At 44.4% G+C, this 15,528-nt stretch overlaps 1 protein-coding gene across 1 annotated transcript; it reads right to left on the minus strand.

Moving 5' to 3' along the window:
- Window positions 1-61: 61 nt before the first annotated feature.
- LOC141911632 (NACHT and WD repeat domain-containing protein 2-like) lies at window positions 62-15,372 on the minus strand. The gene is made up of 11 exons (XM_074802620.1): window positions 14,634-15,372; window positions 10,728-10,816; window positions 8,569-8,685; window positions 8,040-8,243; window positions 7,588-7,732; window positions 7,220-7,362; window positions 6,968-7,134; window positions 6,528-6,771; window positions 5,469-6,312; window positions 3,980-5,157; window positions 62-3,913 (listed from the first exon to the last, which is right to left on the minus strand). The coding sequence occupies exons 1-11, from the start codon at window positions 15,370-15,372 to the stop codon at window positions 413-415; spliced, it is 7,371 nt and encodes a 2,456-aa protein (XP_074658721.1). The 3' UTR covers window positions 62-412.
- Window positions 15,373-15,528: the final 156 nt, after the last annotated feature.

Consider the following 15,528-nt stretch of genomic DNA (forward strand, 5'->3'; position numbering starts at 1 on the left):
AACAGGCATGCATAACAACCATTTTAAATTTGAGTAAAATCGAATAATAAACAAGTGTCAGTAATGTTTCTGTACAAAGACGAGGAGCCGGGTGAGTGTAAGGAAAGCACCGACACGGGGTTAGGGTAAGGAAGACACCGAGCCGGGGATAGCGTAAGGAAGGCACCGACCCGGGGATTTGGTATGGAAGGCGTCGACACGGGACGGGGTAAGGAAGGCACCGCTTTAACACAATCACAATAGTTTATCATAATTTAGGTCATTATTCGATTAAAGGTGATCAATTAAAACCGGTTTCACGTCACGTGATTTTAACATAACCAACTCATTAGAATCTGAAATCAATAACTGCTCAACATTTCCATATAAGGAAGACACAAAATGGCGGATAGACGCCGCAGTGGATTGTGGGTTATGAGATGAGGCACGCACGGGATTGTGGGTTCTGTTTTCGTCGATGGTTCATTTTCCCCACCTGCCTCGCTATTAACATGGCCGCGTTAACTGACGTCCTGCGAGCAGACGATGACTGCTGCTGCCCCCTATCATCAGACGTTTGAACTAAATCTTCAGCTGATCGCGATTTATATTTTTGAGTTTCCTCAGTTAATTTCGATGCTAAATTCTTACTGGCTTTTCTAACTGGGCCGCCATTTTGAATAGAATTAGCGGAATCATCGTTTTTGGTCGCCGTTGTGCGCGATGCTGTATTCCCTGGCGATTTGGTCACGTGGTTATTTGAGTTTTGATTCCCTGCATGAACACTAGTGGTCGAACTGGACTGTGGGGTATCTGAACGAGACTGTGAGGTATTTGAACTAGACTGTGGGACATTGGAATTAGACTGTGAGGTATTCGAATTTATTATCTGTTTATCAGATTTGTCTGCTTTGGCGTTGTCCTGATGACCGTTAGGTAACTTGCTGGCAGTAACAACCGCTTCTGTTGGTTTATTGGGACTAGATATGGACTTTTCTGGGATTTTCCAAGACTCCCTGGTATCAGGTACGATTGTTTTTGGGATTTTCTCGGATATCTTGGAATCTGAAACCACAGTTTCTATTTTATGATTTTCTGACATTTTTTTCTTGGTTTCTGTTGTGTCTTCGGCTCTCGCAGAATAACTCGTAACAGTTTCTGGAACTTCGTCTGATTTCTGAGGATCAGTTAAATCACTTTTCAGTGACTTCACTTGTTCTGATGACGCAGTTTGCTCATTCTCCACGGGTGGTTGTTTGATGCGCTCGGATTTTCCCTGATCATCATTTGTTGGTGTCTGGTTAGTTTTTGTGCCACCAGGTGGCGCTGATGTTGATACCTCAGTGGTTTTTATGTCACCAGCTGGCGCTGATGTTGATATCTCGATAGGTTTGGTGTCACCAGGTGTCGCTGCTGTTGAAAACTCGGTAGTTTTGGTGTCACCAGGTGTCACTGCTGTTGAACTGTCTGTAGGTTTGGTGTCACCAGGTGTCACTGCTGTTGAACTCTCTGTAGGTTTGGTTTCGCCAGGAGTCGCTGCTGTTGAACTGTCTGTAGGTTTGGTTTCACCAGGTGTCGCTGCTGTTGAACTGTCTGTAGGTTTGGTGTCACCAGGTGTCGCTGCTGTTGAAAACTCGGTAGTTTTGGTGTCACCAGGTGTCGCTGCTGTTGAACTGTCTGTAGGTTTGGTTTCACCAGGTGTCGCTGCTGTTGAACTGTCTGTAGGTTTGGTTTCGCCAGGTGTCGCTGCTGTTGAACTGTCTGTAGGTTTGGTTTCACCAGGTGTCGCTGCTGTTGAACTCTCTGTAGGTTTCGTTTCACCAGGTGTCGCTGCTGTTGAACTCTCTGTAGGTTTGGTTTCGCCAGGTGTCGCTGCTGTTGAACTCTCTGTAGGTTTGGTTTCACCAGGTGTCGCTGCTGTTGAACTCTCTGTAGGTTTGGTTTCGCCAGGTGTCGCTGCTGTTGAACTGTCTGTAGGTTTGGTTTCACCAGGTGTCGCTGCTGTTGAACTCTCTGTAGGTTTCGTTTCACCAGGTGTCGCTGCTGTTGAAATCTCTGCAGGTTTGGTTTCGCCAGGTGTCGCTGCTGTTGAACTCTCTGTAGGTTTGGTGTCACCAGGTGTCGCTGTGATTTTATCAGTCTCCATTGACTTCGTCTGGTTAATCTTCACTTCCGGCTCGGATGGACTAGCTACGGTTATATGGACGGGTTTCGTCGATGACGTCACCGGTTTTTGCGTAGTCGATGACGTCAGCGGTAGTTTGTGCGTAGTTGTTTTGACGGGACTAGCGGGCGGAGTTTCGAGTCGCTCTCGTATCGTTCTCAACACTTTTCTGCCTTCTTCATAAATCGGGTCGGCGATATTAAACATCGTAACACTTCCGTCCGTACAACCCAACACTACACCAGCGCCATCTGGTGCGCCGATTATAGCCGTGACGTCAGCGTGCGCTTTATAATTAGCGATACGTTTGCCGTCTGCGACGCGGAAAACGCGTAGAGTTCTGTGTCCTGAGTGATAGTACAACACGTGTTGGTCGTTACGAGTAAACAATGTCTTCACGCTAAACACTCCCTCGGCTACTTTAGGTATCAACTGGTGTACCACGTGACCGTTGTTTTTCAGGTCGAGCAGTTGTAGACCCCCGCGCGTCGGCGCGTACAGACCGTATTTACCGTTCTTCGTGCACTGACCGTTCCATTTCAACACGGAACGCACGAACGATTTCTTTTTGATATCCCAAATGTTGCCTTTCTCGTGATCGATCAGACCGACTTGCGTCGGTTCACCGGGTATCGCTATAAGCCGGTTGTAATCGATATAATTGTTATATTTAGGGATCGTATCGTACAGGTGTGTCCCAGTTTTAGCGTGATACACACTCAACACTTCAACGCCTTTTTTATCGACAGCAGGTGTTACTATGAATAGACCGTCGGTAGTTATTACCGGTTCCAGGAAACGAGACCCGTATGTATAATTCATAGCGAATATAGTCGAACCGCTCGGGATTCCCCTACAAGTCATAACAGCGCCATCTGTCGTCGATTTCGAGACGGTTACGAATTTGCGGTCGTCCCCGGTGATGACTAGATGCAATACGTCAGGTTCTACTGCGGATTTGATAGCTTTCTTACTTTCCACATCCCAAATAAGGACTTTCCCCGATTCGGCGCTGATGACGTAACGGGCGTCTGTCGTTATCTGCGCGTGCGTAACGATAGCGCTGCTCCCAGAATGCATCAACGACGACGTCATCTGGCCGGATTGTAAATTCCACAATCCGACACAGTTCCTGGCCACAGCTGCGCCTATACAATCGTTACCGGCTAAACTAACGCCCTCTATCGGCTTCTCGTGTCTATTGATATGGTTGACGCTCTCACGGATGTTGTCGAAATTCCAAACTTTGATAGATTTATCAATGGATGACGAAACGACGATATTAGCACCGACGGGCACGGAGGTTAGAGCTATAATTCGACCGAAGTGCGCGTCCAGCGATCTCAATAGCTCACCGGTCTTCGTCTGCCATACGTACAACACCTTCCGCACTCCGGCGATGAAGTATTGATTATTCTCGGAGAACGCCACTAAACTCGACATCGGGTTTTTGTTTGGAATGTTGCGGATTCCAGGCGGTAGACGCATCAGGGTCATCGTACAATGAAACAGATCGATCATCTCCCAAACTCTGTATCCTAACATCCCAGTCGCCGCTACATACCTACCATCACTCGACAGCGTCAGGCAGTACACGTTGTCCGTATTGTCCGGTAGGGTGCGCTCGTATTTCCACGTGTTTCCGGTTCGTCTGTAAGCGGCCACGGCGTTATCGCTGATAGCTATGCAGGCGTACAACATCAAACCGTCTTTACTCACAGCTATAGCGCTGTGTAATTCAAACGGCTTCATTATAGATGGCGCAGTTGTCTGACCGTTTGCGACCGCTCCTGTAGGCGACTGTTTACTAGCGCCCTCTGTCGGTATTGTGAACGCATTAAGAGTCATATCGTCATCAGTTTCACTTCCGGTTTTATTCAAACAATAGAATTCTCGCCCCGCTATCTGTACGTGTATGATCGGGTTGCTATGGTTACCGTTATCGTGTCGAGCGACGAGCTCTCCGTTGCAGTCGTAGACAGCGACTTCCTGATTGGACCAGACGGCGAACAGCAGGTCAGCTGATACGCACAAACCGATGACGTTTGATTGCCCGAAGAGCGGTTGGTCGATGATCGTGAATTGACCGGTGATTATGTTACACAATAAAACTTGATCGTTATTGGTAAAACTGACCGCGTTCAAATCGTTGTCGAACAACATCAGATTACTCATAATCCCCTTAATCCCCGGATTAATAACTCGGAATATCTCGCCGGTTTTTAAATCCCAGATTATGAACTGGTTGCTGGCGGAGACGAGGTATTTCAGATCGGAAGTGATGGCGATACCGAACGGAGCGAACGGGTGGCCCTCTAGTGAGTAGTGCAGCGGACCTCCGGGGGTATGCAGGTAATGATGCGCGGGAACTAATGCGCAGTCGTTCAGCCCGTCCGTATCGCATTGTTTCAATAAAGCGTTGATTTTCTTACTCCTGGAGTAGTACGGCAGTAGTCGACCCAGTATCTGCGGGGCTAACATGTCCGGGTATTTGGAAAGGACCGAACTGGACAGACGTAACGCGTCGGCGACTAGAGCGATATCCTTATCGTCGGGCATCGCGTTCAGTGCGTCTTCAAAATCACCCAGTACCATTTGTAACGGCATACAACTCAACTTAGCGTGCAACCACTTATAGTTAAACAGCACCTCGCTGATTAACAGCTCGTATCGATGCGAACGCACGTAGTGATGCGGTAACTCGTTCAGCTTACGTAGATTATACCGCGTGACGTCACCCGAATCGTCCGTGAACGCTAACGGTTGAGCCGACACCTTCCGATCGGACATGCCTCCTCTTTCTTCGGTGTTGAACCTCTGTCTCTGTAAGTCGGAGAACTCGTACGGTTTCGGTTTACCGGCCCACGTTCCGCGGTAGTATTCGGCCAGGTTCGAGTGTATCTCCGACAGTAGGTTTACGTTCCGGAAGTAGCGTTCACGTGACGCGTCGATGAACTGACGGTGGTACCAGTCGATGACGTTTATACCGTCAGCCTCGCGTTCGCTTAGATACCCTACAAAATATAAGATAAACGTGAATGAGCACCCCCTGGTGGTTTGTGAGTGAGGGAAGACCCTGGACACAGTTACAAAATTAAAGGTCAGTCTTTATCTTTATTCTATAATCAATGCAAACAGGTTAATGACATATCGGCCGAGTATCATATTTAGGACATAGATGGCTGGTGACAATTGGTCAAAAGTTTTAACGTTTAAGGCGTACAAAACATATACCGCTTAAAAGATGGATCATTGATTATGATAATCTCTAGATAGTTTAGATTAGGGAGGCTTAGGGGGATTATGAGGATTATGAGTTATTTACCTGGTAAATCGTTCCTGATACGTGTCCATAGTAACGGCGGTATTCTACGAACCGGCGGTAAATGCCATTGATAAACGTCGTTTAAAACTTTCTCGTCTAAACTCAACAAATCCTCTAATTCCGCTTCGGATATACCGCTCTTAGACGCGGTTATATAACCCAGCGCTCGGGATACTAGAGTTCGGCCGTGTTGTTTCTCGATTTTCTCGAAAAGCTGCACGATATTGTCGTGTATGGTGAACGACAGTTCGCATGATGCCGGACTGCTGTAACTTTTCCAGCGGCAAATCTCATCGAATACCAGTTTCACGAACAAAGGCAGGTTACATTTAGAAATCGCTTCGGTCACGATCGACCATTGTTCCGCTGTTATCTGCCGATTGGCGTTGTTTAACCAGCTCGTCAATATCATGCTGCTTAAATTCGGCCCTAACGGCGTCACTTGTACGAAGTTGCCCTGTTGCGGCACGGCCCGCCGCAAGGTGTCCAGCAGCCCGTAATAGTTGGGCAAAGTCGACACCACTATTTTCATATTGGGCGGAAGTTCTATCGGTAACCATGCCAACGAATGAGCGCCATCCGCTCCGGACAGCTGGTCGAGCGAATCGAGGAATAGTAACAGCGGTTTCTCATAGGTGGCGCATGCGGCGACTAGACGTTTGAAGTATTGGCAGAGCGGCGCCAGTTCGCTGGGAATCTCGTCCAGTGACTCGCCGTACACGGTGGATATCTGAGTACACAGACTCTGCAGTAGAGGCATTATCGTCGAACTATTTGGCGACGTTCCCAGAAACCTGAGCACTAGAATCGGTTGACACGTTTTTGAAAATTTCCATTTCGCCACCTACGAACATAGATAACAATGAATATTTTTTTCATATAAACAATTTAGCGCTCTCAATTTTTTTCAAATTCAAAGGACTAAAAGCTTGGTCAAATAAATGGTATATAATAGTAATATCTTAGCGAGCCAATGAAAACAAAATTCGATAAAATTCGACTTTTCTTTTTCAAAATAACGGTTTTAAACCCGTATGATAGTAATGTATATATATATACCTCGCTGGCAGCTTTAGCCAATAGGGACGTTTTACCACACCCACTTTCACCGTGTAGAACCAATGGCAGTTCAGAATCCCCGGTGACGTAATCCCGTATTTTCGCGACGACCTCCTCGCGGCCTTGGAATATTTTGCAGAAGTTTTGACAGGCGTGCAAGTGTTGCAGGATCTCGATGTAAACACTGTCTGTTCCGAGAGCCTCGTTCTTAGCCACAGCTCTATCGATTAGTTCATTTACGTGTCTGAAAAAATATTATCATCTATATGCAACTGTGGCAATCGAGGATTCCCCTTATGGCAAGCGAGGATCCACTAGGCGTGCTAGTTGTATTTCCTTGAGATAATGTAGTGATTCTAAAGCTTGAAGTCCGGTCAAACGGATCGAGGTTCGTAATAGCCCCGATAGAAAGAGGGCTCTCTGTAAACTAAGACACTTACTCGTGAAAATGATCGCAGAATTTCTGCAGATATTCCGCGTGTGTGACATTGTCAACACCCTCACGGCTCCACTCGACCGTGAATCGCGCGAGGTTCGATTCGGGTAGTTTTTTCGGCAGTCTTTCATCCCTCAATTTCGCCAACAATTTCGCCGCTTCTTCGTCCGCCTAAAATACACAATCAAACCAATCCTCAATGCGGGGAGATTTATCGAAATTATAGTTAAAAAATAGCGCCATCTATCGGACGTACCTTTCGACCGGAGAAGTCCATAAATTTGCAGGAATAGAGGAAGGCGCTTTTATTCACGTTTTCGATGATTCTGATGTAGGCTAAACAATGATCAGTAACGTCCTTAGCCGTTAGAATTCCGTGCACGATTTCCCTCTCCGTGACTGGAACAAATCATAATCAAACCCTCAATATAGACAGACATTATTCGACCTCTGGCAGTCGAGTATCCACTAGGGGCGCCAGTAGTCGCTCAGTTTCCAAATATTGTGCGCGTTATCAAAGCTTGACCTAACTTACTTCTTAATAACGACTCTTTCCATCAAACAATATTACTTATTGCAAATGGCTGAACGAATATGATGCCGCCTAGCGGTATAGATCGTTACCTGACATGAAAAAGTCGTGCATTTCTTCTTTGTTGATTTTGCGAGTAAGTTGAAGAACGTAGGAGCACTTCCGTAGAATTCTCGTTATTTTACCGAATATTTCCCACCATAAATTACGATCTTGTTCCATTTTCAATTTATGACGCTGTTTCAAAAAAAAAATAAGGAATCACGTTTAATCGATTAGAAGGTTGAATGACCGACCCCGTATTAGTCTAATTCTATTCACCCAGGTGACGCTGTTGTTTCCGTAAGGTCATTAGACTTTAATTGGCATGAATTCTTTGAATATATGAGAGAATAGTATATACATATTTCGGGCAACGTTTCGGGGAAATTCTGATAATTTCCAAGGTATTGTGGGTTCGTTCATTTTAGCTTTTGGTAGATATTTCGATTTCAAAACTATTCACCCAATCAGAAGTAATGTTACGAATAGGGCAGTCGCTTACCTTGTTGTTGTAGTTAGTAAGAATGGAGCTGATTGGTTGTAGTATATACACAGCAGGTATCGAGTTGTTGTCTAGTTTATACCACTGACGCAGTAAATCTAAATCACCCTTCGAATCCTTGCTAGCGTCACATATTGCGTCGAATAAAGTGGCCAGAATTTTTGTAGGCATCGGACGATAGCCGTATTTCTGTCCGAGAAATACCTGAGCGTAAAATAGAAAAAAGGCCTTTGATACTTTTGTACGAATGTTTGTTGAATGCGTTTGACAATTCAAAATTCTATAACGTTTTAATACAAATTGTAGACTTATTGAAAGCATTTGAAAGTTCTAACTAAAAACACTTGACAAAGTTTGGACGAGTCGAAAGCTTTGGAAAGCTCTATAATACACTTGTTTCTATCTCAGACGAATTTTAAACCGGCTGAAAGCCTTTAAAAGGTCTATAATACATTTTTTTATTCTTACGACAATGTTGAGAGCGGTCGAATGCCTTTAGAAGGTCTGTAGTTCTTTTGTTTTTACTTACGACGAAGTTTGGACCGGTCGAAAGCCTTTGGCAGTTTTCGATTTCTTTCATGCATAATTCAGTGGTCATGTGATCGTCGGTAGCCTCGTCCCTGACTCCCCATCTCATATCAACTACCTACACGAATAATATCAATAAAATACGGCGTTCAGTCCTAGTTGATTTCTTTCAAAATGTCTATTTGTTTTTCGATGCACCGTCGATGCGATAAAAGCCGGATATTTCTTTTTTTAGGAAAGCTAGGAAGGAGATAATTGTTCTGGCACGTTGCCAAGGTCAGTGAGTTCGGCCTTTTTTAAGATAAATCGGTTTTTGGCGTTTTTATGAGAAAAACAAAAATTATCCATAATTTTCTCTAACTTCATAAAACTCTCGCCCATATAATCACTGCGCATGACGTCCGCGCAATAAAACCGGAAATGGACGTTGACGGTTATTCGGTAAATTCCTCACCGCAACCGGAAGTGACTTATGACATTTGTCGTTTATCGAATGTCGTGAATCGAGACGGATGAAAAGCAAATGGATTTTTTTGCGACTGATTTTATAGATGAATCGTCAAAAGACTCATTAAGTTCAATCGACAGCCGTCACGCAGGGAGAGAGGGGAAAGGGGGAGAGGGGAGTGAAGAAGGAAGGGAGAGAGGGAGATGGAGAGGGGGATATATTGGAAGTTGGAAAGAAAAGGGAGGGAAGTTAGAAGGGAAGGGGAGAGCTGAGAGAAAGAATAGAGACGATTCTCAACTAGTTCGAAATAAATTAATGACATTTTCTGATTCGATTAGAAAAAAAACGTCACCTTTTCATCAATTCTCTGAGCATTGATTATTATTAATTTGATTGAATCGATTCAGACACGCGATACAGTGTAATTACAACCAATACCGGTAGAGGGCGCCACGGGGAGATAGTTTACTGGATTCACAGGGAGTGTTCATATATTAGATAAAGAATATGATTCGCTCTGTTTCAAACTGATGTTGATAGAACACGAAATTTGATATCAACCCGAGCAACAGTCGTAATTAATTACTGACCAGCTGATGCTGCCACCTGGTGCAGGTTAAACCAGTGCACGAATAATGACGTCATCGTATATCGTGTATACACAGGCAGGCAGGAGTTAGAGAGCTGCTGCTGAGGTCGTATCAAATCAGCCGGATAAATACCGCAGTCGATCAGTACCTGAACAGCTCGTAAAACTAATTATCGATAAATGCAAATTGTTTAGAAATGACTTCAATAAAATTCCCAGTCATTCGCACTTTTCAGTAGGTGTAGCCCAGTCAGGAGGTAGCCCAGTCAGGAGGTACCCTGTCAGGAGGTAGCCCAGTCAGGAGGTAGCCCATTCAGGAGGTAGCCCAGTCAGGAGGTGGTAGGCTTTAGCCAGTCTGTAGATGCAGCCTACTCAAAGATTAAATCTTTCACTGTATATTGATCGCTTACCTATTATATACTACATATTGATTGACTGATTGTCTGACTCAGGAGTCGGACTGACTGCGTTGACAGACGAGTGACTGACTCTTGAGTCGGACTGACTGTTGATAGACATACCGGCTAGCAGCAGGCGCAGTTTAAATGCATGGATAGCAGTAATTACTAACTAGAGGCCATACCCTAATAATACTTGTTGTCACATAAACACCGTGTTGTATGAGCAACGATTAATGGACAATAAAGGCGTTAAGAGACTTATGTATCACACACGATACAGAGGGAAATGGGAATATGGGAGAGAGATGAGAGGGAGGAGGAGAGAGAGAAGAGAGGGGGAGAGGAGAGAGGAGAGGGGGAGAGGAGAGAGGAGAGAGGATAGGGGAGAGGAGAGAGGAGAGAGCAGAGGGGGGAGAGGAGAGAGGAGAGAGGAGAGAGGAGAGAGGAGAGAGGAGAGGGGGAGAGGAGAGAGGAGAGAGGAGAGGGGGAGAGGAGATAGGAGAGGGGAAGAGGAGAGAGGGGAGAGAGGAGAGAGGAGAGAGGAGAGAGGAGAGAGAAGAGAGGGGAAGATGGTGAGAGAGGAGAGAGGGAGAGGAGAGGGGAGAGGGGAGAAAGGGGGAGAGGGGAAGATGGTGAGAGAAGAGAGAAGATGGTGAGAGAGGAGAGAGAGAAGAGGGGGAGAGGAGAGAAGAGAGAGAAAAGAAATAAACAATGAACTATACCTGAAATTCGAGTCCATGTTTTTCTCGGCAATATTTTTTCAACAGAGGATACACATTTTCCATCAATGCATTGCGCTCTAAAGTCGTATCTGAAATTTATTATGATCATTATCATTATTATCAATCAGAAATGTTGTTATCAATTCCGTCATTTTTCCATCTATTAGAGGTGAATTTATAGGACTCTGCTTCAGTCCAGCGTCCGCCATTTAATCAGACCCAATATGGCGAAAGTACCGCTACCAGAACCTTAAATGTGCTTGAATTCGTTTTGTAACTTCATTGACTTCATTCTAAAGTGAATTCGCGATAAATAAACTGATCAGTTTTCTGATGATTACTACCAGTTTGATTGGTTGATTGTTTGATCGTCGTTAAGGTGATAGATTTAAATTAATAGCTTGTTTAAGTGCGTTCAACCGCTACGATTATTGTTCCGGAAGTAGGAACGTGACTACGATTAAATCGCAGTATTTATCACCGAGCGAGCTGCGGCAAGCGAGCTGTTGAATAACGCTTTGCTCTGTGAGTCAATTCGGTATTTGACAGAATAAATAATTGCTGGAATGGATCTAGAAGTCACAGGTAGCAGTGAGGCAGTAGCTGCTGCTGCTGCTACTGCTGTATTTTATTTGATCTGTAACGATACAAAGATCGGATAAAAAACATCTATCAAACGCGAGTCACACTCAACTGAGAAAACGCCGGGATCCAACGCGTTTACATCTACTCGACTCCGGGTACACGAATTTCTATTTAGATAAAATGTGATAAACGAAAATGATATCTCGTTTCTCCTAATCGCTGAGGGTCACTTTGGTAAACTGCGATGAAATTTGTAATCGGTTAATTTCTATGCATATCGGGTATGTTATGGTTAGCTTAATGATTATTTAAAAAAGTAAACCGGGTAGATAGGCGGCCGGCTGGCTTTACTTAAGGAGAAATAAGGTACCAGTTTTTAGCCTGTAAATTGATTATGTAAACAAGAGTTTGTAATATCGTCGTCCTGCACGTTTTCTTAACGAACACGAAGAAGTCGTTAAGAATTAGAAATTCTAAGCCGGCGAGTCGTTATAATTGAACTGACCACTCGAATTTCAGAGATGTAAAAACTGGGTGACATTTCCATTCTCTACAAATATCAGGATATAGTGAAATAGTGAATGATAACCTTTAAATCAAATTAAGCTAATTCTAATGGACTAAATCCCGTAAATACCCCTTGCATACCGACACATACATCTGCGGACAATACTCGCCTCCATTTCCCTAGAAACCAAACAACCACTTCCTTAGCAACGGAAGTTTATTAAACGACAAGAAACTGACGCGTGAATTCGGAATTAATCCGCTTTTGATGAACGGCTGTGGCTAGACCAAGCCTTACTGAAACTAGAGTTATACACAGCGAGTACCCGAGCCTCCTGGAGTTACACAGGGATAACCCCAGCCCCATCGAGATACACGAGGAGGGCCCTATCCCCATGGAGTTACACAAGGGGGACCCTAGCCCCATGGAGTTACACAAGGAGGGTCCTAGCCCCATGGAGTAACACAAGGAGGGTCCTAGCCCCATCGAGTTACACAGGGATGACCCCAGCCCCCGTACAGGGAGAACCCGAGCCTTGTAGAAGTACGGAGGGAGAACCCGAGCCTCCTGGAGTGGCACAGGGAGAACCATGGCCTCCTGGAGCTACACAAGGAAAATTCTAGTCCCACCGAGGGACACAAGTTGTGCTGTGCTGTGCTGTGCTGTGCTGTGCTGTGCTGTGCTGTGCTGTGCTGTGCCCGCTATTGCGGTGCGTCGAACACCTGTCTAAATACACACAATTCACCAGCAAAAATTAATCAATTTCATCCCATTTTTCGCAACGGTTTTTTCCCCTTAAACAAATAATTTAAAGATCTAAGGATTTCATTTGATATTCATGAAAAAATAACATAACCGACTATTAATCGCCCGGGACGTTGTCGTGTGCCTCCGTGTGCGCCAAGGGCGTGTGCCCGCGGCGTGTTTGGGCGCGATTTATTCTAGTTTACAAAACAATTTCGTTGTCATCGTAAACAAATTGGTTACAATGAAAATTCTTTGAAAACAGAAATTTCGCCGAGTAATTAAAAACGAAACGTCATTTCCGAAGAGTTTATTAAGGATTATTAAGGAGTTGACCGTGAAATAACCACGTGACCACTCCTGAGTCAACGGAAGAACGATTTTATTTGTAATTTCATGGGTTTTTAAACTCTCAATATTCTGAACAATAACACGATTTAAATCTCTGCCTAAATAAAAAGAGAAATTATACTTGTTATAACAGTCTCTACCGACAAGAGATGTTTGTCTTAAATTTCTAGATATCTAGATATCTACGTACGTATGCGAATGGTTATCACGCTATTTCACTCGACAAGACTTAATGTAATTCGGCGATTTTGATTGTAGATAAATATTCATTTCAAATGGACGGATGAAATTTGCACATTTAATTCAGATAATTGAATCTCATCGACACAGATACTGTTTATTTACTGGTTTTTCGTGAACTTAAACAAGTTTTATTGGAAGATTTATTGAATGTCTGCGAAGCCGGTTTTTATAACTAGTTCTAACTCAATAAGACACACGCATTTTATTCTCCATTCTATTCTATTTTATTTTACTGGTTTTATTATCAATTTAACAATAAAATACTGACAATCAACGACAATCAATGCTATACAAAGTGTCATCCATTTTATAATTCAATTTTCCCGGAAATTGTGACCGTGTGTGCCACAAATAACCCCCACCCACCCCCATACAGCTGTACGAACTCAGGCCGTGTAGCAATTTGGGCCCCCGATACCCGAATGCCCTTAAATGGAGCGTTCAGACTGGCCAGACTAATCGATAAACCACGTCAGTCACTGCTAGCGGCTTGTTAGCACGTTCAGGTCCAGGGTGTTGCTAGAACCAGGCCTACGAACGAGCTAGGGTTATGGTTACTTTTCCAGGGTTATTTTTAGCCGTATTTGGGACGAATTTAATTCTTTTATTGAGCCATCGTTGTTGGTGTAATAATTTCAGGAACTATTACAGGTAATCTACCCCTAGCGGCGGTTTATACAGAGTAAATAATTATACTGCTCCGCGATTTATATTACAATTATAATAAATATTTACTCCACGAGTTGTGAGTAAACTATGAATAATTATTCAGGATCGTGTAATTAAACTCTCGTCGTATATTGAAGTCTATGAAAGTCTATGAGCCACTTATACGTTTAGACACACAGTGTCTGTTGTTATACAGATTGTTTTCAGTGTTTGATTTCGGGGGTCAAAAGATCACGATTCTACATTGAATAGATATGTAATGATTTTGTTTGCGCAGGTGGGAGTTAATCCATTTTATAACCCAAATATTTCCGGCGCATATATTAGATAATTAGTCAATATTCTATTTATTTTCTGTTCCTATCTCGTGGCCGATTTTGGTCCGATCTTAGGGACTCGTTTTGGTACTATCTCGGGACTGCTTTTGGTTCTATCTCAGGGACCGCTTCTGGTTCTATTTCAGGGACTGGTTCTGTTCTATCTCGGGTACTGGTTCTGACCTATCTCGGGACCGCTTGTGGTCCTATCTCAGGGACTGGTTCAGGTCCTATCTAAGGGACTGGTTCTGGTTCTATCTCAGGGACTGGTTCTGTTCTATCTCAGGGACTGGTTCTGTTCTATCTCAGGGACTGGTTCAGGTCCTATCTGTGGGACTGGTTCAGGTCCTATCTGTGGGACTGGTTCAGGTCCTATCTAAGGGACTGGTTCTGGTCCTATCTAAGGGACTATTTACAGCACTCGGTGGGTAAATTTCATTTCCTTTGAATTGTGTGAGAACATTAAACACATTTTCACTGTAAACTCACCTGTAAAAGTTGAACTGGTGAATATTCTAACGATTCTCGACCCTAGCGGCGGCAGTTCGTCTAAACATCCTCGAAATACTGAATCCGTTTTCGATAGAACAGTATCGTCCTGATCTGCGGGTGAACCCAGCGAGTCGACCGTCGAATCTAAATCGGATTTTTTCTTATTCGAATCCGATTTCCGATCTTTTTCATCATTCTGCAGCTGGTGCTGCTGCAGCTGCGTTTTATCCAGTAATTCGTCAATTAAAGTTTTGCCCCGTTCCACGCACGAAGCCTTAATGATAGCCGAATGTTTACGTTCCCCTAAAGTTCTCGGTCGATCTGAACTAGTTTTCGGACGGTCCGAACTATACAGATCGGACCTGGTTTTCCTGCGCACTAGATGGGGTACCGCAGGGGTCGGTTTTGAGGAGGACTCGTTATCGCTGTTACTATGTTTACCCCGTTTATCAGTCGTCGCTGTTTTTGCTCTAAGTTGTTTCTTACTCACAATCGGCGACGTTTCTTTATCCTTGTCGGCATCGTGTAATCCTAGTTTAGATTTACGCCCGTCTTTAGACGTCCGTTTACCGGGTTTAGCTCCTGCACCAGTAGCCGCTGCAGCTGCAGCCGGTACGGAGATCTTTCTCCGACCCGTCGGAGGCGGCATCGTGAGATCAAGTTCTGTTTTTGCGCGGCGCACTAGTCCCACTTTCTCCGGATACTGGAAGGGAGTTTTATTGATTTTTGCTTCCATGTTTATCTGAAGGTATTTACGGCGCGTCAATATGAATTAAACCTCGATCGGGGGGGGGGGGTAGGGGTGTAGGGGGAGCGGGGGGACCGGTGATAATTAGAACACGTCGAATCAGTAAAGTAATAATCCTCGAATTGCGCGTTCAATCACTGATTC

This window comes from Tubulanus polymorphus, chromosome 10 (genome assembly GCF_964204645.1).
Source record: "Tubulanus polymorphus chromosome 10, tnTubPoly1.2, whole genome shotgun sequence".
NCBI lineage: Eukaryota > Metazoa > Nemertea > Palaeonemertea > Tubulaniformes > Tubulanidae > Tubulanus > Tubulanus polymorphus.

What these genes read in the sequence shown, in the direction of transcription:
- LOC141911632 (XM_074802620.1), bottom strand. Translation starts at nt 15,372, where the DNA reads ATGGAAGCAAAAATCAATAAAACTCCCTTCCAGTATCCGGAGAAAGTG. An exon ending in CACCAGTTCAACTTTTACAG is followed by an intron (nt 10,817 to 14,633) that starts GTGAGTTTACAG and finishes AATAAATTTCAG; the next exon opens with ATACGACTTTAGAGCGCAAT. An exon ending in CGACCGGTCCAAACTTCGTC is followed by an intron (nt 8,244 to 8,568) that starts GTAAGTAAAAAC and finishes TTTTACGCTCAG; the next exon opens with GTATTTCTCGGACAGAAATA.